Source organism: Microtus pennsylvanicus, chromosome 3, assembly GCF_037038515.1.
Source record: "Microtus pennsylvanicus isolate mMicPen1 chromosome 3, mMicPen1.hap1, whole genome shotgun sequence".
Taxonomy (NCBI): Eukaryota; Metazoa; Chordata; class Mammalia; order Rodentia; family Cricetidae; genus Microtus; species Microtus pennsylvanicus.
The window spans coordinates 61,338,932-61,362,083 of record NC_134581.1 but is presented as its reverse complement, the minus strand read 5'-3'; the positions used below and the strand labels follow the sequence as shown (position 1 = coordinate 61,362,083).

The window sequence follows — 23,152 nt, the reverse complement described above, 5'->3', positions numbered from 1 at the left end:
CCTTTGACTCCAATTTGTAATGCATAACAAGACAGTTTCTTAAAAATATCAGGAGGGCCAGGCGGTGGTGGCGCACGCCTTTAATCCCAGCACTCGGGAGGCAGAGGCAGGTGAATCTCTGTGAGTTTGAGGCCAGCCTGGTTTAGAAGAGCTAGTTCTAGGACAGGAACCAAAAGCTACGGAGAAACCCTGTCTCGAAAAATCAAAAAAAAAAAATATATCAGGAGGTAGGGAAAACTAACAACTGCTACTTTTTTATGGATTTGACATCAGTAAAATAAAGTATATAACTGTAAGTCAGATGTTCTGGTTCCAAAGATATTTATATCCCTATTATCCATAATGCTTCTCTGATTCTACAAACCATTTATTATGGCTGATCTTAGCTAGACTTCAAACCTTTAAGAATAGCACTATTAAGATGAATGAAAACTCCTGCTATTAATGTGCTAATTGTATTGATACCAGTTGCTACCACCTTTGTTGAAAAAAAAAAGTCAATGGATCAATTCTCTGTGGAGGGCATCCCTCAGGGAGTCAAAACAGGTTCTTCTGAATGCCTACTACACATGTGGAGTACAACTTCAGAAGCATTTAAGCACCCACAGTTTGAGAATCATATCTGATTTAACAAAGAAACTGGAATGCTGACTTTAACTTAACCATAAAGGTTTATGTTTTGTTTTGTTGAATTAAGCGGATATCTTAGGTGGTTCCTATTGCTGTGATGAAACACCATGATCAAAAGAAATTGGGAAGGAAAGTGTTCATTTCACTTACACTTTTGTAACAGTTTACCCTGGAAAACATTTAGGCTGGAAACTCAAAACGGGAAGGAACCTGGAGGCAAGGGCTAATGCAGGCAGGAGCCATGGAGGAGTGCTACTTATTGGCTTGCTCAACCCAGGACCACAAGCCCAATGGTGGTCTGCCAGTCCTCCCACATCAATCATTAAAAGAAAGCCATACAGGTTTACCTATAGTCATTCTTACAGAGGCCTGTTCTCAATTAGTACTCCCTCCTCTCTGATGTTCTAGCTTGTGTCAAATTGATTAAGAAAAAAAAAGTCAAACAAAAACCATCTAGCCGGTACTAAATAACGCTTATGCATATAAAGCACCCTGAGTTAAAAAACAAAAAAACTTTATGTAATAATTTAGCTCAAATAATAAAAGAATTTTCCTTTAAAAAGTCTTTTTTCCTTTGATATACAAACTGCAGACAAACACAAAGAATAAATAACATCACATATAACTAAGGATTTTTATAAACCTTTGTTTTATTTTTCTAAATATACGATCACCTCTCCTTTCTATAATACTTTCCTCTTTTCCTACCTTTCTTTGAAACAAGATCTCACTAAATATCCCAACGACCTCAAATTCAGTTATTCTGCTCTCCTCCTGAGACACAGACACACTAAGACTTCCAAAATCCAACAGTCAAAGCAATCCTCTCTGACCCTATAATTCACTTGCCCAAAATAATCAAAGGTCAACAGTTGTACAGCAACGTATCATTACCTACAAAATCTGCAGCTTCCCCAACAGTTCTTTGCCTCTCCCTACTTACTTCAATCTATACATTTTTATGTTTACAGGTAAGTAACATTTTAAAATAATGCTGGGGCTTTATCAGTAATGTATTGTTTCTCTAGCATTATTTATCAAAAGTGGTTTCATTTTTACATTTCAGTTAGGAATTGATTTACTAACAAACTGAGTTATGTACATTGTAAACAGAAGATATACTACTGTTTTCCTGATAAACTTCCTACTCAGAATATCAAAGTCAATATTATTTGTTTCTCTGCACAGAAATAAAAGGGCACTCATTCTGTTTTACTGTGAAAAAAGCAACTCTTTTAAACCACATATTATCTAAACTTCTGAAGACATAATGAGAATTTTTCCTCATCAAAGTAAATCACCTCTCACAGGCAAAGGGTAAGACACATGGGGAGAGGGATATAAAATACACAAAAAATTACTGATAGACCAAATTTAAGAATGGAGAAATGATTTCGGTGAGCACTTGATTAAAAGGACTATCTAGTGCTAGAGAGATGACTAAGTGGGTAAAGGCAAGCTATCAAGGCTGATCTGAGTTGACCTCCAGGGCCTATATGGAAGAAAAGAGCCAACTTCCACAAGTTGTTGTCTCACCTCCACAAGTGTGCCATGGTATGCATGCACAGTAAAATAAATGCAGCAAAAAAAAAAATAGAGTTACCTAAACTGAAAATAAATGTAGAAAAATGCTTTTTATTATCTACCAGAAAACTTCAAATAAAAAAAAAAACTACAATGAGATATGCCCACACTGCCACCAAGAATCTCATATTTAGTGAGGAATATATGCACAACTACTTTAGAAAATAATTTGGCAGGATCTACTAAACTATTTTAGTCCCAACATAACCCAAGAAAATCAGTGTATATGTCTGCTTAAAGACATAGAAAAGTATTCTTTAAAGTTTACACTGGCCAAAACAAACCACCCACAAACTTCAAATCTCTATTATCTAAAGAATCAAACACTATACAATAATAATGCAGACAAATACAAAGACACGATGCCCATGAAGAATATATGCATACACAAAAGAATACTGGCAGGCTAGCTCAGCTGAGCAAGCCTGATGACCCCTGGGACCAAAAATGAAAGGAAAGCACCACTCTCAAAAGTAGTCCTCTGGAGGCTGGAGAGATGGCTCAGAGTTTAAGAGCATTGTCTGTTCTCCCAAAGGTCCTGAGTTCAATTCCCGGCAACCACATGGTGGCTCACAACCATCTATAATGGGGTCTGGTGCCCTCTTCTGGTCTGCAGGCATACACACAGACAAAATATTGTATACATAGTAAATAAATATTCTTAAAAAATGTAGTCCTCTGACTTTCACTTATGCTCAGTGGTACATGTGTGCTATCACTCACCTCAATTCATATATGCGTGCACACAATGGTAATAACTTACAAAAAATACATGCTACATAATTCCACTTAAATGATATTCAAGAAAGACAAAAATAAGTTGTTCCTAGTTAAGAATCAATCCACTAGCAAAAAATAAAAAGAATTAATGACAGAACAGAAAACACACATAAAGTTAGTAATGTATAGTAATTATGCACTTGATATGTTAGAAGGTGGAGAAATGAAGGTAAAGGACAGTATAAAGGCTGCAACTACCTCATATTAAATAATAAGGCATTAAGAACCATTGCTTAAAATTGATGAAACCGTGCTTAACTAAAAAAAAACAACATTTTTGTCTTTCATACAAATGGAAAATTAGAACAGAATCATAGTCAATGAGTCTATGAACCATTAGGAAAAAAAAGAAAGATGCTGGGATCAAACCCAAGAACTTGTTAAACACAGACAATAATAGCAAGCTATGCCCACAGTCTTCAGTAGATTTTATGAAAGCAACAGACATAATTCACCTAAAAATGAATGGGAATGAATCTGTCTACTTCTAAATCCAGACATGAAAATAATAATAAAATTATTATTATTACTTTAGGTACACGCCACATCGTGTGAAATTAGATCCATCACAATTAGAAAAAACACTATTACAATTCATTAGTTTTGAAATTAAACAGTTGAACATGGTAGCATACACCTATAATGTCTTCACAGAGGAGGCTGACCAGAATTTTGAGTTCAAGGTCAGCCATAAAAGATGAGATACTACTTGAACATCCTAAAAGACTTCATAATATAGAAATATATGCTTTTCTTTATCCTAAGATTAGTAGGGAAGCTATAGACAATCAAAAGGAGACATCAAGGAAGTAAATGACATAATAAACTGATATGATGAATAAAAACAAATTTATTTGATCATATGTAATAAATGATATATAGTTTAGACAAATAATTTTTACTTATTTCATGAAAGCAACAAGGAAAAATCTTGGGACAAAGAAAATGTTCTCGAAGTATATCATCCTACAAAACTCTAGATGAGGCCAATGTTTACACAAGAAAATTGAGAGTTGGAGTAGGAAAGAGCTTAGTAGCAGTAAAATGTTATTATTACTATTACTAGTACTAATAATACTACTATTAGAATGCAGGAGGCACGATACTTAGTCCCCTAGATGATGAAGAGGAAGGGGGGGGTGTGATTTAATAGTCTAAAAAAGTACTGAGACTCCAAAGAATGAAGACGTTCAGGGTATGAAAATAACAGATTCAGTCACTATAAGCAGTGTAACTTTGGGTCGTGCAGCTATAAAGTATAGGCAATAAGAAAGCTAACAGTAAGTAAAATAGAGGGCGAGTTTAGAAACGTATAGGGTGTTGACAAAATTAAAATACAAACATAGTCCTGAATAATGACTCAAAGGATGAGTGAACTAGAAAAATTAAAGAATACTTCAGAAAGAGTGAAAAACATGACAGAAGCAGGAGACAGTAGGAAATAAAGTAAAAACCAAATGCAAATAAAATGCACAATACTTTTAAGAGACCAAATCCCCTGTAAAATGTAAGAGCTGATAAGACGAATAGCAAAAAAACAGCAGAAGGCACTTGAGAAATATTACTGGAAGGTGATGAAACTATAAAGAAATCTGTTCAACAACAAATTTCAACCAGAGTAAAGATGGCCTGGGTCATGCTGGAAATGAAATGAATTTGGTACAAGAGTGGATACAGGAGAAGAGCAAATCAAGAATACCACCAAGGTTACTAATCCAGGAACATCCTTAACATGTAATGATAACCTTTCTTTGATAATAATGAGTTTGGCGGCAAAGGAGGTGATGTCTGAGGATAGAGGAAGGGAGACAAGGTAGGAGCTATGAATACAAACAGATGTTGACACAAATCAGTATATAAAAGCCCCATATTTAAGACTATGAGATGGAAATAAAATTTGTGCACTTCCAATAAATGACTAGTGAACACATTCAAATTGCTCTAAAAAGGAACAGCAACTCAACAAATAGTCAAAGCTCAAAACTGAGATGTGGCTACTCTTTAAATGTATTCCTAACCTATACCTCAAGGTGATCTATCAGACTAGATGACTTATAGTCTAAACATTTTAACAGAATTTTTATTTATGAATGAAGAGTGACCCATAGAAAGGCAGATTTTAAAAATTAGAATTTTAAAACAGAGCAGTGCTATCAGCGTCTAAACACTTGAGGGGGACAAAAAAAAAATACCAAAGGAAAGAACAGAGAGAGGAATGAAATCAGGCCAGGAGAACAACATAGTTTACTAACAAATGTACCGTTTTCGACTAAAGATTATGTAGGTAAAATAAAAGAAGAAAATGTGAGCCATATTTGGGAGAAAGCAGTCAATAAAACTCTGTCAGAGCCCAGGTGTTTGAGTTAGATCCTAAGAATAAATTATGTTGTTTTTAATAATAAAATCAGCAGTCTCTCAATAAAAAACTTAATAAAAAAAACTTGACCAAAAGATGTGTCAATAAAATGTTTTGAGTGTTTAAAATAGAAATAAAAGGTACTATGAAAACAAGAAGATCCCCCTAGAAATGTGTGGCAAATAAAATGTCAATAGGTGTAATGGGGGTTACTATGGGGCAAAGAAAGGACAGAAGTGATATTATTACTATAGATGTCTCAGTGGGGGCTTACTATGTCAAGTATGAAGACTGAAGTCCAGAGCCCTAATGCCCACTATATAAAGGTATCCCACCTATAATTCCAATACTAATAAAACAGGGACAGGGATCCCTGGAGCAAACTAGCCAGCTAGGCTAGCAGAAACAGTGGTTCAACTAAGAAATTAGGTCCTAATGAATGAAGTGTAGATCAATCAGGGGAAATCCCCCACTGTCAGCCTTGAACTTTCACACAGATACTCACACTCATGCAAGTATATACACATATGCTTCCATATAGATTCCCACGCCAACACACATTACACAGAAACATACACACAGAGAGAGGGATGTTTTAAGAAATAATGGGCTAGCTAAGCACGGTGATACAGATACCTGTAATTCCAGCATTTGGAAGATAGAGCTAGCATGAGGAGTTCAGTTTAAGGGTCAGCCTGGGATCCATGGATCTTCTCTTAATAAACAAAACAAGCTAGAGGAAACTCAGCATCTACGAGCACCAGCTGCTCTTCCAGAGGACCCAACTTATGTTCCCAGAATCCATTAGTAATTGATTCACAATCACCTGCAACTCTAACTGATGTCCTCTTACGGATCTCTGAATTTGAGGCCTGCTAGGGATACAGTGTTACTCTGCCTCACCCCCACCCCATGAAATAAGGAACAAAAAGTCCCCAAAGTTTAAGACAAACATTAACCTCTGAATCCAGAGTTCAAAGAGCTGTACACAGAACAAACACAAACAGAACCAAATCTAGACAAATAGGGGTCAAATGTCTGTAAGTCAAAGACAAAATTGTTAAAGCACCAATTATGGGGGAAAAAATAATACCTAAGTAATCAGAAACAATAGGGGGCAAAAACAAACAACAAAAAAACACTGTAATAACCTATCTAAGTGCAAATAAAGACCAAAGAATACATGTACTTTTAAACTGTCAAACAAATTCACAAACACTGTTAACAGTTTGTTTATTCTCCCTCTGGTATTATATTCCTGGAACTTCAGATATTATCAAAATTCTTTCATCTTTACCCAATCTAAAATACTAAAAACAACAAAAGGAAAAAACAACAACAAAAAAAACCAAAAGACCTTTTAAGTTAGAGCATCAAATTTTGATTTACACTTACATGAATTTTGTATTAATTTAAATTATTTTTATTATAATCTGCTTGCTTATTCTATGGGTGTATCATTTTTGCTGACTCTTTTGGGAGTATGCATTATATATGTTATATACATGCAGGTCAGAGGTTAACCTTAAGTGTTGTTACTCCGGTGACATTAATTTTGGATTTGAGACGACCTCTTGTGCATTGGGATTGATTACAAATACATGTAACCAAGCCTGACTTTTTCCCTTTTTCCAAATGTGGGTTATAGAGATCAAACTTAAGTCCTCATGCTTGCACAGCAGACACTGTAACAACAGTTACCTCCCCACAACTGGAATATTATCTGCTTAACGATCCCATGATTTCAAGGAAACAAGGCACAATGGTTTTCTTAGATATTTGCCCATTTTCTATCTAGTCCTCGCCCAAATAGTACTTTAATTACTATTATGTAAAACAGATATGAAAATAAACTCAGAGGAAGGAGTTCCCCAACTCTGATCCTGAATTTCCAATACATTTAGTTTCAGTGTGTACATGTTGAAAGATAATGCTTACAACTTGCTAAGTGATAAGAACAACTTGTTAAGTCTAACTAGCAATGACATTAACAGGCTTAAATTGATTTCTTTAATTAAAAAGATGTTCTAATACATAAGGAGACTAGAATATCTAGAGATCAAATATCTAGTTCAGTATGAAATCTACTGGGCGATAGCTGACAGCTCATCTCCCTGAACTACCATAATTCCCCCACCGTTTACTCATAACTCACTGCAATCTAATATCTACTGTCATGCTAGTAAAATTGTTTTGTAGTAAGGAAACCTAATGATCTGTTTTCACTGTTATTCTTGTTTATAATTCTGGAAAAGTAACGTCACCGGTGACCTCTTGATAACATTCTCTACTCCTTTGGTTTCTCTATTTTTCATTCAAAGCATCATTTAAGTCTAAGTGTCTGACTACATCTAACTTATGTGCTCTCTTTTCAAACTGAAGACTGCATTCCATTATGTAGCATAAACTGGCCTCAGCCTCTTGAGTGTACCATGCATGACTACTACTCTTCTTTCAACTAAAAGTTTAAGCCTCTACGACTTCAGTCTTTTTTTTTTTCATCCTACACTTCCTCCAGGAGCAATGGTTTCCTCTCTTGTTACCTTAACTGTTATTTACCTGTTTAATGGATTTCAAACCTTAAGAGTTCCTGACTAATATATCAAATTGAAAATCCATACAAGTTTTCATGTCACACAATCTGCTTTGTTTCTAAATTCTGTTGTTCCCACTGAATTACTGACTCCTTAATCTTTACCCTACAGTATAAACATCTGGTAAACATCTCATCCCGTTACTTCCCCGTTCTAAAGCATTCTCCACTACACCAGAGTTGCATTTCTAAAACACACATCATATTCCTCAAGTCTTGACTAGTATCTGTGACAAAACCATGACAAACTGTCGAACTCTTTCCATCCACATCACTAATTAAACCCTCCCCCTTTGATCTAAGAGAAAAGCTCATCAATATTTAAAACCTGACATTTTTTATTTAATCAATATTACCCAGCCATTTTTACTTCTTTTATTTCTAGTCTTAAGGGATAATGTTTCCTTCTAATACTGCCTTACATATACAATGTACTTATGTGACACTTATTATTGTGAACTTTTTGGGAAATGGCACTGTAGGTGTGACAACAAGGAAGTACCCAGTAATTTCTGGAATGAATGAAAAGATGCAGTGCACTGGATGGCAGGATGAAACTAACACACTGAAGAAAGAATACAATGAATAAGGATGTACTAGGGGACAAGATAAAAACAAGTGGAAGAGTAGTGGTAGCTGATTTATTTTGGTAGCCGAAAACAGTAAAGGAAATAGCTCTTAAGACAAACAAGATTAATACAGACCTAGTAATAGCAATAAATATGTTCTAAATAAACCAAAATAGACTGAAGTTTTTAAGAAGGCAGAATGGGAGCAGGTGGTGGTGGTGGCGACACACAGCTTTAATCCCAGCACTCATGAGAGAGAGGAGGGTGGATCTGAGCTCAAGAACAGCCTGGTCTACACAGAGAAACCCAGTCTCGAAAAATAATGATGATGATGGTGGTAGTGGTGGCGGAGGAAGAGGAGGAGGAAGCAGCAGCATGCTGGGATGTGTGTTACATGCACACACATAAAATAAAAATTTTCCTTTAAACGGAATAGGTGAGCTTAAAAGGTTGTGCTGGTTGGGTTAATTTAGCATTAATAAGTTAAAATTACTCATTAAAACACACTGCTGTTGTTTTATTTTATTACTTTTTAATCACAGATAAATTTTTTTATTGAAAAAAATTTCCGCCTCCTCCCCGCCTCCCATTTCCCACTCCTCTCCCTCTCCCCCCACAGATAAGTTTTATGTATAAGGAATTTCTTAAAACTAATTATACAAATTGTTTGTGGATCATTTAAGACCTCCATCTGCTTGGCACCCTGGAATGATAACTTGAGGGCACAAGGACCGTGGCTCAGGAACTAAGCAGCTTAGTTCTAGAAATTCACTAGCTTATTTTTCCAAATTTCTGTTTTCCATTCAAACAGAATATCTGTACAAGAGAACAATTGGTTTACAGCTTCCAGCTGCAGTGCCTTTGAAATTAGAAGCAGTATTTTAGCAGACACCACTGTATCCCCAGGCAGTGCAGTGAGTGTCTAATAAAGAATGTTCTGGCACAGCCTTCTGTTTCTTTAAAGCAGTCTTCTGTAGGGTTTAAGTGTTGGAGATCCTCAAAGGCTGCCAGACTCAGCTGCATCATAAGCTGAGTGTGGCAGTTTGAATGTAACTGCCCCCCCCCAGCTCTATTAGGAGGTGTATTCAATTAGGGAGGGATAGCCTTGCTGGAGGAAGTGTGTCAGTGTGTGGGTGGGCTTAGAGGTCTCTTTTGCTCAAGCTTCCCTAGGTTAGACTGTCAGCTGACTTCCTGTTGCCTACAGGATGTAGAAATCTCAGTTACAGCTAGCTACAGCACCATGTCTGTCTGTACTCTGCCATGTCCCACCATGATGATAATGGACTAAACCTCAGAACTGTAAAAACAAGCCACCCCAACTAAATGCTTCCTTTATAAGAGTTGCTGTGGTCACAGTGTGGCTTCACAGCCACAGAAACGCTGACTAGACACCGAGTTTCTTCTTTGTGAAAACTCTTTTCTTTGTCTGGCATTATGTACCTGCAAGGAGTCTTATGTGTTAATGATCCTCTCTTTTTAAATCAACACACATATTTTCATGAGTTACATCACTTTTTATTATTTTCCATTTTTGTTTTGTTTTTGGTAGGTACTGGAAATCAAAGCCCAGAGCTCATATAGGCTGGGCAACTCACTGAGCAGCACTCCCAGCCTTCAGCTCTCTCCCTGATTCTCTGTCTTAGCCTCTTTCCCAGACGACATCAATTAACACATTCATTATCACATCATATAATTTTGAAATTTAACTAAATTAAGCAACCACATAATTCCAAATTTATCGTTAAGAGTGACTCTTAAGCACATTGCAAGTATCTTTTTGTATTATAAAGGAATAAGTGTAGAACATAAAGCCTCTTCAGAATTTAAATAATTAATTTTCTTGAAGGTACTCAATCAAAGGTAACTGGCTTAACCAATAAAACGAAACATGCAGACCCTGAAATAAATACTTACATAACTGTGTTGTCATCCACTAAGATATCACAACCATGAGCAGGACACGAAATAGTCTGGAAAAGATCAAAATTTAAACTTCTTCATTGAACAATATTTATAGGACGCCAGGCAGTTTGCTAGGTTCTGATAATACTTTCCAGTTTGCAGGATCTCAATCCTTTCCGTTTGTATTACAGGAAAGACATTTTTGAGTGTAACTATCCTTGTAAGCAATTGTTTGTTTTTTTTTTCTTCACCAAAAAAAAAAGTTACAAGCAAACTACAAAGTTCTCTATCAGGGAGAACCTGACAGAGATTATCAGGGCTGATGAATGATGGAACCACATTATCTAGATTAGACTGTTAAATGGAAAGTCTTTTTTTTCTTAAGCCTGTTTTAATCTAGAAAAATGTTTAATCCCAAAATTTTTACGTGGCTATAGTTATCCAACGACCTAAACAAGTGAAAATCAAATTAATTACCTGTCCCATGCCTTCCTCCATTATTTTGGTAGTTAAATATTCACTCCAGCACTGCATACAAAACTTATGTCCACATTCAAGGCCAGTAAAATACTGTAAGAAAAACAAAACATGATATTTAACAAAAATTCATTAAAAGAAAGTTGAACTAACTACATAGTGCCTCAGAGCTTTATTATCTCACAATTCTCATAGTAGTTAAAATGTCCATTTAACAAAAACCAAACAGGTCCTAAAATTTAACTTCTAAATGATAAAATCTAGACATGTGAATACTTTGAACAGTCTACCTGATTAATAGGAAATACATGCCATTGATACAAATTTTACAAAGGTAGACATGTTTAAATTAAATATATGAAGATTTCATGAGCTACTATGGAGATTAAATCAAACCACAATGAGACACTATGTCACACTCACTACAAGAGCTGTTTCGTAAGAATGTGAAAGGATACCACAACTCTGGAAAACAACTAAGCAACAATTACTTCAAAATATTAATGCAGCTGTTATAACCTCTCTCCTGGTTACTTTTCTAGTGTAGTGACAAGGCAACATATAAAAGAATGTTTAATTTGGGGCTCCAAGTCTACAGTCCATGGCCAACATGGAAGCACGGCAGCAGGCAGGCGTGTATCTGATCCACAAACACAAGACAGAAGAGAGCTGAGTGGAAATGGCATAGGTTTTCTGAAACCCCAAAACCAACCCAAGAGACACACTTCTGACAATCACAAACCTCCTAATCCTTCACAAACAGCCACCAACTAGGGGTCAAACATTCAGATATATGAATCTATGGTACCCACTCTCATTTAAAACATACTGAACCAGCCAGTATATTCTGAGAAATTAAAACACACATCCTTATAAAAATTTATGCACAGTATTTACATTAGCACCATGCATAATAGCCAAACTACAGAAACTCAGATATTCATCAACAAACAGATGAGGAACAGCTATATAAAGGCATATATAGTCACAAAAAAAGAATTGAGTTCTTTTTTTTTAATATTTTTATTTATTATGTATACAGTGTTCTGTCTTCATATATGCTTACTCGCCAGAGAGGGCACCAGATCTCATTACAGATGGTTGTGAGCCACCATGTGGTTGCTGGGAATTGAACTCAGGACCTCAGGAAGAGCAGTCAGTGCCCTTAACCTCTGAGCCATCTCTCCAGCCCAAGAATTGAGTTCTGATAGATACTATAACATGAAAGGAACCCAGAAAACATGCTAAATTAAAACAGCCAATGACAAAAGGACTCACACAGTTTCTATTTAGATAAAAGGTACAGAACAATAAATCCTTAGAAAATGTTTGCCATGGGCTTTATATCTGTGGTGAAAGGAGGATGACTACCAAAAAATATATAGGTTTTTTTAAAAGGTGAATGGGAATTATAATACTTAAAATTTAAAAATTATGAAGGTCATACAAGGATAAAAATATAGCAAGGTGTGCAAGGATAGTTACAAAAGCACTAACTCTAAAATGGCATTTTTAAATGTTTCTGTTTTCTTCTCCTTTCATTTCCCCCCTTTCTTTTTGGTTTTCCAAAACAGGGTTTCTCTATGTAGCTGTCCTGGAACTCAGTATGTAGACCAAGCTGAGCTTGAATTCGGATCTGCCTGCCTTCCTCCCAAGTGCTGACATGCACAGCTTTAAATGTTTTGCAAATACATACAGGACTTCATGGAATTACAAAGAATGTAAAAATTAAATTCTGTAGTAAACTGAGAAATTTATTATGAAGCAGGTATAGTAGCATATGTCTATAATCTAGAACTTAGTGGTGCCTTTAATATCAGGGAAGCAGTTACAGGTGGATCTCTGTGAATTTGAAGTCAGTCTGGTCTACAGAGCAAGTTCAGCTAGGTAAATGAAGGGTGTGGTCGACCGGTAGTCAGAATTAACCAGACCAGCTCAAAAACAAGGAATATAATTTTAATAATTGGGAGCAAGAGAAACTCACATGACCGGGATCCAGCGAGAATCACGCGCAACCAAATGAATACAAAACAAGGGGCGGGCACCTGGATGCCCAGGTCCTTCTTCCGTCTCCCCAAGCGCCCATACCCTAGCCAAATGTGATTGGCTGAGCTTCCCCATCATCTCCCCCTTTTGTCTAAACAAATCGAACCAAACCCAATACAATTATATACAATAGGAATCGATACCGAATATAAAATTATAAGCAACAAACAATATTAAGCAAGAAACATATAACAAAAGTTTTACTAAGCATTCTATTTCAAGGAATCTAAATAATGTATTGAAATTGAGTTTATCTAAATCATGAGGAGGATAACTACAATTTTCTAATCTTCAACTCCATCAAAGATCTGAGAAGGGAAGTAATATTACTTGAGTAAACAGGAAGTACAATCTAGAAACTTCCAAAATGTGCAACAAATGACAGAGACAACTGACTACCTGTGCAATCACCCAAAGTCTCATTTGCAATGTTGAGGCAACCAACTTTGGCTAAGGCCTAACGTAACTGACACACCATTTTCAAAGGTGAGAAACCTTTTAGAACTATCTTACCCTGTCTTGGCAGGATAAGACAATCCTGTTTTTATCCATTTATGGATATTCTGTACCTCTGTCAGTGGTCGAGGTATGGGCTTTTTTTGCCCAAAGGCCAGTTCTGCCAAGAAGAAGACAAACTCCAAGTAGAGTGTCTTTGGTGCTCAACATTCTCTCGGGAGTAGAGCGGTGTTGCCAGGAGTGATTGATTGTGTCTCACTACCATGGAACTCTAAGTTAGATTAAAGGCCATTTTCTACAGCTCTTCGAAGAGGTTGAAGATTATATTATCTATACTAAATATGTCTATATATCTAAAGAACCTGATTATCCTAAATATAAATATGACAAACATATATGACTATTGATTTATAATTCTCGATAATACCTATCTAACTTGAAGACTAAGAGAATAAACAACTGTGCAAGAAATAAGGACAATGACCTCCAAATGTAAACAATGTATATCATTACATAAACAATATATAAGTATCTTAATCAGAGGTAGAAATGTACATTGCAATATGATAAATATACGTATCAATACAATATATATAAATATATAACAAATGTTTTAAACAGAGGTAGAAGCATACTCACATACAATATTCAATATAATTTAACTTTGTATCAACATACAAGAATCGAAACCAATATAATTTTCTAAAAACAATAACTTATAAATACCAATCTATTATCCCATCAACAGGTATACACTGAAAAACTTTAAAAAAAAAAAAAAGAAAAACCTTGTCTCAAAAAAAAAAAAAAAGAATATGACCCAGTGCTCAAACACTTGCCTACAAGTCTGAGACCCTAGAATTATTTCCCATAACTATAAAATAAACAAGTAATTAAGATAATAGTAAGCCCATATGTACATGCCTACAGTTTCAGCAAAATGAGGATCAGAGCAAGAGAAAGGAAGAGATTTGGACAGCACGAGTCACAAAGAACAAAGAAAAACTAATAATAGATTTTGTTCTAACTTTGAGGTGACGGCTGAACAAAGTATAGTGTTTGAACTCAAACAAAAGGTTAACTTGTTTAGATTTCAGAACATTTTACAGGGCTGATATGGTTCAGTGGCAGTTTTTTTGTCTAGTTTTTCTGATGTCCTAGCTTAGATTCTCTCCCACTGCCAAATAAATACAGAAAACGTCAACACAAAAAAAGCAAGTTTACAATATTTATGACTTTTTATCTAAGCTTTTTAAACAACACATTTAAAAACACATTGTAAAAACCATCAAAGAAGTTTAAAAATACTCTATATTTTAAAAATAAAATCAATGTCACCTGCATAAACCAATTTTAGCTAGAATGGTCACACCACTTTTACAATTCCTTTAGTTGTGATATAAAGGAGTCCGCAAGTTTTTCTTAGGGACCACCATTCACCATTTTTGCCTTTTTCGGGTGCACGGCACTAGCATGCTGGTATCTACCTTCTCGAAATAATAAACGCTCTTGCTGATTGCAAAAAATAAATAAAATCGATTACCTCATTTTCCACGTTAAGCTGGTAAAGCTGTGTTAACGTGGATGTGAGAATTTTTAAGCAATGCTATGAGCAGGTATGACTACAAGTGGCATGTGCCTGTACTCTCAGTTGTTTGGGGGACTGAGACAAACAAGAGGGCTGGGCTACTCTATCAGGTGCCTGCACTTAGCAGCAGCAGTGGAATGGCACCTTGAAATAGTATCACTTTTAAAAAGACAACAAATTCTTTTGAGTGAGTGATTATGTGGAAAAATTAATCCCCTTGTTTATGCCCTATTCCATTTCCTTTATCAGAAATGGCTGTTGTTTTCATTTCTGAAGTGTACTTGCAGAGACATTCTAACATACACATACAGTATGAGAACCTTATGCTTTCCTTGGTACTTCGTTACTTTTGTTATTTGGGTTTTTAATTTCTGCTGGGGCCCCATAACTGTACAAACATTTACCCATTCCCTGTTCTTTACACAGTTCTATTATTTTTAATTATGTGTATATGTGAGGGAATGGAGGGAATGTGTATGTGTAGGTGGCCAAGGAGAGCTTGAGTTACAGCTAGCCAATGTAGGTGCTGGGAACAGAAGTAAGTGTTCTGGTCCCATCGTTTACCTCCTTTTAAACCACAATTTCTTTAACTGTTCATTCACTATTAATGAAACAAAAGATTTTTCCTACCACTCTGTCACACTGACTGTAATACACTTTGCAACCATGTGACTTCTTAAGAGGGATACATAAAAGATGACAGGTATACAAGTACAATTTAACATATATTATTAGGTACTTTTATAAGAACTGGTAGCAGTACTGACTGAGCAGTAGTATAAAGTTTCTCATACACATGTCGGAGCTTTCACCAATCTAACATAAAAAAAAAACAAAATAAATGATTTGGTCTTTAAAATATATTTTTGCACATTCTTTTGAGGTTTTTGTTTTTTGAGGCATAGTTTCTCTGTGTATCCCTGGCTGTCCTTAAATCAGATATCCACTTGCCTCTGCCTCCCAGAGTGCTGGGATTAAAGGTATCCCTCATCATACCTGACTGTTCTTTGAGAATTATTTACAAAGTAAATTTTTTAAAATCATATTTACCTTCATTACTCCCCTAACTCCTCCCAGATCCACTCCTCCTCCAAATAATTTTAATTTCATTTTTAAAATAAAGAGTGAAGTTTCAACTTTGCAAGGGTGTGTGTGTGTGTGTGTGTGTGTGTGTGTGTGTGTGTAGCATGTCCAATCCAGTCAATTTCTTTTCCTCGGCATTTCCACTCCTCCTCCAAATAATTTTAATTTCATTTTTAAAAATAAAGAGTGAAGTTTCAACTTCGCAAGGTGTGTGTGTGTGTGTGTGTGTAGCATGTCCAATCCAGTCAATTTCTTTTCCTCGGCATTTTCTTAACATAATTTGCTAATTTCTCATTGGGCTGTCCTACCCACGGCTCTCTTGTGCACACCATTTTCTTCAGTTTACTAATTTCTCACACCATATAACATACACCCAAGCACACCCAATGACTTTCAGGACTTTTTTTTTTACTATAGTTGGTCTTTATAATTATGGAAAATACTTTTTCGATTTGGAGTGTTCATATTGTGTTGCCATGAAAACACTTTACTATACATGGTAAAAGCCAGTCTTCAATGATGGCTTCAAATTTAAGCAAATTTGAGTCTGTTTCTACCTCCATATTGTTTTAACACCACATCCTGCAGAATCTGCCTTCTCTCCATTATCTTCTCCTAAAGTACACCCTATTCAGCTACTGTCTATTCTTGCACCTGGCAGTTTAATCCTCTCTCTGTCCCTAACACAATCTATTCCTTTTAAACATTTTATCCAACTACTATTATATTGTGCCAAATATTCAAGTCATTCTTTAAGTTCTCTTAATATCTAACAATTTCGTTCACATAGTTCCTATCTAATTTATTCCTAGCTCATTTTAGTCTTTCTTCTAAGTGATAATTTTAAAACTTTGCTACATTTTCTAATTAGCTATTATCTAAAATATGCTTTATGTAATTGATGCTCATGGTATTATATGCAAAGAATTAGGGAACCAAAAATTCTACACATAGCCTACCAACTTATTTTTTAAGTTCACAGAAGTAGTCATGTAAAGAAGTATAGCCCAATCCTGAAATTAATTTTATAGGCAGAATAGCAAGTACACAGTATGCCAACTTTGAAGGTGTAATAATCTCATTACTTTCCCCATCACCACAAAAATATAGGGCACTAGCTTGCTACCAGATCACAAGAATTTTTGTATATCATTCTTCTATTCAATCAAGAATCAATAAACTAAGGGATTAAGGGACATAATAGTTAATAAATTATTATTGGAAGCCATAATGGTATCTATTGCACTATCTAGTCTGTAAGCAGAGAATATTTTACAAAATGATATATTAACTAGGTACGCATAACAAACATGAGATGTAGTGTATGCCTATAGACTTGGAAGGCTAATTAAGAAGACCATGAGATAAAAGCCGATTAGAGTCATAGTAAATTTCTGGATAGCCGGAGAATATAGCAAAACCCTGTATATCTAAGTAAAAATAAATCACTATGGCTAAAGTAAGTGCAAAACCTAGCCTGTGGTCTGAATATACACATTCACTGTACTAAAGAAAAGTGTGTTATTACAACCATATTCTTCCATCTGGTCCAACATATTTTCCTCTCATCTCTGACATATTTGCTTTTAACTACCTCATATCCAGTTCCTTTAATTTCTTTGTCCTTACTTAACTCATAAAACTTGACTATTCATTAAACTTACCTTCATTTATGCTGTAAATAAATCCAAACAAAAGAGTATTAATAACTTACAGAGTATCATCTATAACAAAAATGATCATAAAGGATCTAAAGAAAGTTTAATTTCTGACATTTATTTTACATACATAGCAAATAATGCTCAAAAAATTTGGAGGGGGGATAGACCTAGAATTCATTATGTAAATAAGGCTGCCTCTGCCTTCTAAACACAGGAATGATATGTGCCACAACATCCAGATAACAGCAGATTTCTAGGGAAATCATGGTATTGGGAAGGGTAAACCATGATCTTACTATATAGTATATTTTTAAAAAAAAAAACTATAAAAAAATCATCTGTCCTCCATCAGAAATTGCCAATATAATCTCGAAAATTAGAGTCATTTGTTTATATTAAAAAAAAAACAGAATAAAAAAAAATCCATCAGTTCACGCAAGAGTTTAATTGGATGGTGGAGAAGAAAAATAGAATAGAGAGATGGATCCGAGCTTAAGAGAACATTCGTTTCCAAGTACCCACGCCAAGCAACTCACAATTGCCTGCAACTACAGTTCTGGGGATCTGACACACCTCTCTGGCCTCTGTGAACACTGCACTCATGTGCACAACCTGTTCCACCCATATACATAATTAAAAATAAACCGGGCAGTGGTAGTGCACACCTTTAGTCTCAGCACTTGGGAGGCAGAGGCAGGCGAATCTCTGAGTTCCAGACCAGCCTGGTATACAGCACTAAATCCAAGATAGCCGAGGCTGTTACATAGTAAAACCCTATCTCAAAAAGCTAAATACATAAAGAAATCTACAACTTATTTCAAAAGTAAAGGAGAAACAGACCTAGACCAGATTCTTTCAAATAATGTTGGTGCTTAATGCCAGAAGCACCAAAATTCTAAATGGACGATTCAACATGGGAATGGGACTCTATTTAACAATTCTTAGGTCTCCAGCCACTACACCCCCCCTCCAGTTTTGTGTGTGTGTGTGTGTGTGTGTGTGTGTGTGTGTGTGTGTGTGTGTGTGTGTGTGTGTGTGTGTGTGTGTGTGTGTGTGTGTATAACTAGCTATCAGGGACATAGGATGGCCTTGAACTCAAACTCAGATCTCGGCCTCCCAAGTGCTTGGATTAAAGGCATGAACCACCACCACCCAGCTAAATCTTGATTCTTAAATACAATTTTTAAAGTGAGCTATTAAAGCGTGTTACATTTTCTAGTAAAATGATAGATAAAAAGCCAAATGTGGTGGAACATGCCTACGGTCACGACATTTTGGAGGGTCACAGGATCTTCACCTACATCTGAAGCTGTTTTAACTCAAAATAAGCAAGCATAGTTAAGATTAAAAAATTCCTGAGTTAGGTGCCAACAAAGTAGTGCTGTGGAGAACTGACCCAGTGCTCTATCCTAAATCTTAGTAAATTCAAAGTGAGACCCTCTCTCCCAGATACTTAACTCCAAAGTACTATAGAAAGTAAGCTTTCAGAAACATTTGTTTAGGTCAAGTGTGTTAATGTGAGCCTCTAACTTTGGCACACAGGAAACTGAAAGAAGAACATGAGTTTAAGGTCAACCTGAGACACGTAGTAGACCTTTCTCTAAAAATGAAAATAACAAAATAAAACAATTCTTCGGAACACACGCCTTTATTCATGTGACAGTGTATAATAGTAAAAGTGTTTTCTAGAAAGATAAGGTACTGAACATTTGTATAAAAAAGAGAAAATTGCAAATGTCTGACAGAGAGTCCAAATAAACATGCTTCTTAAGAGAGAAATCCCTCAACACATTAATAAGGTTCATGAAGGGTTTCTGGTGACACTGTTAAAACAGAACAAAAGCAATCATCTGTGTATACTGATCTAGAAATGATGAGAAAGTAACTGTGTTAGAATTATATAGTTCATAATATTAGCTATTTCCACTCTTTGAACTAACCACACAACTTAAAATAACTCTCGGAGGTCACCTTTAACCAACCCCCTAACTTCAGGTTCTTTAAGTTTTTTTAGCACTTTTACCTTCCTTTATTTAGTTTCTATACTCAAACATTTTCCTGAATTTTTTTTAATCACACCCTCAGTTATCAATTCCTATAGATGTGCTAGATCCATAAATGAATTGTCTCTGTTGTGGTTTGAATCTTAAATGTCCCCAAAACCTGTATGTTGAAGACTTAGATTCCCAGTTTGTGAGGTTGCTTGGAAGTTACAGAACCTTTACGGATAAGGCTTAGTTTAGGTGGACGTTAAGTCAAATAACTATAAATGTAGAATGTCCCCATAAAAGGAAAACTGGGTCTCCTGCCCAGTCCTCTCCCTCTCTGCTCTAAAACCCCCAAGCTGAGTGGCTTGGCTTCACTCCACCATGGTCAGCATCATGAAGTCTGTTCTCCCCACAGGTCCTAAGATAAACCAAGAACCGGAGCCTCTGAAAACATGAACCAAAGCAAATGGTTTCTACTCAGGTTGATTATCTGGGGTATTTTGTCACAGCAAAAGACTGTGAACTTACATTGTGTTTCATTCTTATGTGACCATGTGGGTGTCAAGTTCACAAAGGGTGTTAATCTTCATAAACAACCTGACTGAATTTAGTATCTCTAGAAGCATCCCTAGTGCTTGCTTATAAAGATGTTTCCAAAAAGGATTAACCAAGGAAAAAGACCCACCCTGAAGCAGATGGGACACCATCCCTCTGCCTGGGGACTCACAAGGATTAAAAAAGGGAAGGAGAAAGCCAGCAATCTGCTTCTTGACAGTAGAGATAATATAACCAAATGTTTAACATTCCATCCCCATAACCACTCCTTCCCTGCTATGATGGACTATATCCTTTAACCATGAGCAAAAAAATTAAGATCACACCCCCTTGAAGTTGTTTCCTGCTAAAGCACATGGTCAGAGCAACAAAGAAAGTAACCAAGCTGAGTCAATAGTGCAGAAAAAGGCTCTGGCTGTCAAAGATGACAGAACCCACATGAGGGAAGGTGAGAACCAATTCCCACAAAATGTCCTCTGATCTCCACACGCATGCCCACTCACATACAGAGTAAATAAACAAATGGAATGTTTAAGAGAGATTGAGGAAGAAAAATAAAACCCAGGTTCCTGCCTCCAACATGGTACTATAGTGTAATTTATCTGCTGTCTCAAAGTACCTATTTATTCTTTCCGAATGCCCTAGGAATCTGACCAGCTAGCCTGTGAGTTCTATGAAGACAAATTTTATGTTTATTCTCCATTATGTTCTTAAATTTAGAATAATTCCTGCTATGTTAAATTAATGGCTTAATTTCTCCATCATTTGCTGTATAAAAACCAAAAATAAAAAAATACACACTACAAAAGCCTGTCAAATTTATGTTAAGACTTTTGGACAATATCGAGGGCACTGAAAATGTAATTGATATTCGTAGCAACTAGCTCTAAAATTAGAGTAAAGATTTCAATGAAGGAGAAATTGGCTATACTGAAACAGAGGAAAAGGGCAGAAGAATAAGAAAGACATCTATAAACTGGGACAAATTATTTAGATCTTAGTACTACTAGTTTACAGAAACTAGTACTAGTACAGACATGGTATAAATCTAAACTGGCAAAAAGAATCATTCAAGGTAATAGAAGTGTTAAAACCTGAGTTTAATGAATTCTAAAAGACGCTGACTCTACAAATACACTAGGATTATGATTTAAGGAAAGAAAAGTAATACAGCTCACAGGCTGTAAAGATGGGTAGGAGATCCAAGCCAGCTCATTTGAAAGATAAAACTCCAACCTAAGTGAAACTGATAGATCACTTCCAAAGAAAACTATTCAGTTTAAGCCACAGCTAGAACTTAAGAATTCAGAAATGTAGTTCCACACTTTTCCTACTAAAGTAGTTCACTGATCACTCTTTTTTGCTAACTTTAAAGAATAACTGATCATTTGAACAAGTTAGCACCTTTCAAATAAACTCCTTTAGAGAGACATATCTAAAATTCTAACATTAACAAATGAGAAATCTTCAACAGAAAACACCTGATAACCACCCAACTACAAGAAAATCGGTCTATTAAATATCATGCTGAAAATATCAGCATGATGGTCATAATTATTAAATTCAAAGTTCAATTCCAAGCAACTGAACATCTTTACACTACAAACATAATTTTCCTATAATTACTCAATAAACCTTTGACATTTTAAAGAGAAATACCTATTATTTGGTTCTATTCTGTTCTAATTCTACCCCCACTTGCCATTTTTAAGAATCTATATCAGACTAGATTAATATAGTGAGGAATATGAAGTCCTGAAAGCACTCTAAAAAATGTGTAAGGATTTTGACTATTTGAAACAATAAATTTTGAATGTATTTTAAGCTGTATAAAAACCAGTTTATAAACTGTTGATCTATTACACAGTCTCCAAATGGTGGTAAAATAAACTCCAGAAAGAATCAATGACAACTTGGAAAAGTCTGAAAAACAAACAGTACAGGAATGGGAAGAGAACTGGGACATTCCTTTTCCTTTCCTTATTCTTAAACCTACTAATGGGCTACAGAAATAGTTACTGGTCCCAGGCTTTCAGACTGTCCTTTGTTTAAGTAATGGAAGTTGATTTAACCTCTGACATAGTGCTAGCCTTAAACTACCAGGTACTCACCGAGTTAGGGTAGTTCAAGTAGCAGATCTGACAAGGCATATCCTGTGCTGATGACCTTGTATTCATCTGGCGTGTTCGAGACTTTTTACTTGGATTAATTACATGACACTCAGCAAAGAGCTTCTCCAGGTTTCCATCAAAGTACCTGCATTATTTAAACAGAAAGGATGAGAGCCCAGCAAATAGCACAATTAGAGCTCTCCAAAAAAAACTGACTTCCTGTAAGGAAAGATCAATTAACTAAACTAAAATAAACCAAGATCAAACCCATTCTGGTCAAGACAGGAAAATGGCTAAATGACAGCAAACAGAGGATGTGCGTGTGAGGTTGACTTTTGGCTTTTCTTTTAACTTTGTTTTTAAGTAGGCACCTTGAAAGGTTAAGCAATTAGCATTTAACACAACTGTAACTAAAATTTTAGAATAAAAGCTGGGCTACAGCCACTATTATCTGTGAAGAGTAATGCTATTTTAAAATTAGGCTGTATTTTATACAAATGAAATTTACTTTAGTAATAATTTTAAAAAACATTTTATAAGAGGCAATGATTATATGTCTCACTGTAAACAATATTTGCTTTCCACAAATTCCTCTGAATTATTTCTTTAACATACTGAGAAAGGAGAAGAAATGAAACAGTGTATCTTAAAACAAATACATCACATAAATTATATGCCTATAGAGCAAATGGTGAACTACTTGGTGGATTATAATGGTAAATGCCAAGGAAAATGTTTCCCAAATGAGTCGTGGTCCCCAGTCCTCTGAAATA

General features: G+C 35.6%; 1 protein-coding gene across 2 annotated transcripts in view; it reads right to left on the bottom strand.

Annotated features, from left to right (window-relative positions):
• Arih1 (ariadne RBR E3 ubiquitin protein ligase 1) overlaps nucleotides 1-23,152 on the bottom strand; it is a 99,040-nt gene that overhangs the window by 32,129 nt on the left and 43,759 nt on the right. For both annotated transcript variants that reach the window (XM_075965691.1, XM_075965692.1), the window contains exons 3-5: nucleotides 22,380-22,524; nucleotides 10,892-10,984; nucleotides 10,427-10,482 (exon numbers count right to left, since the gene is read on the bottom strand). In XM_075965691.1, coding sequence (XP_075821806.1) covers nucleotides 10,427-10,482; nucleotides 10,892-10,984; nucleotides 22,380-22,524 — 294 coding nt within the window. The remainder of the gene's footprint in view (nucleotides 1-10,426; nucleotides 10,483-10,891; nucleotides 10,985-22,379; nucleotides 22,525-23,152) is intronic.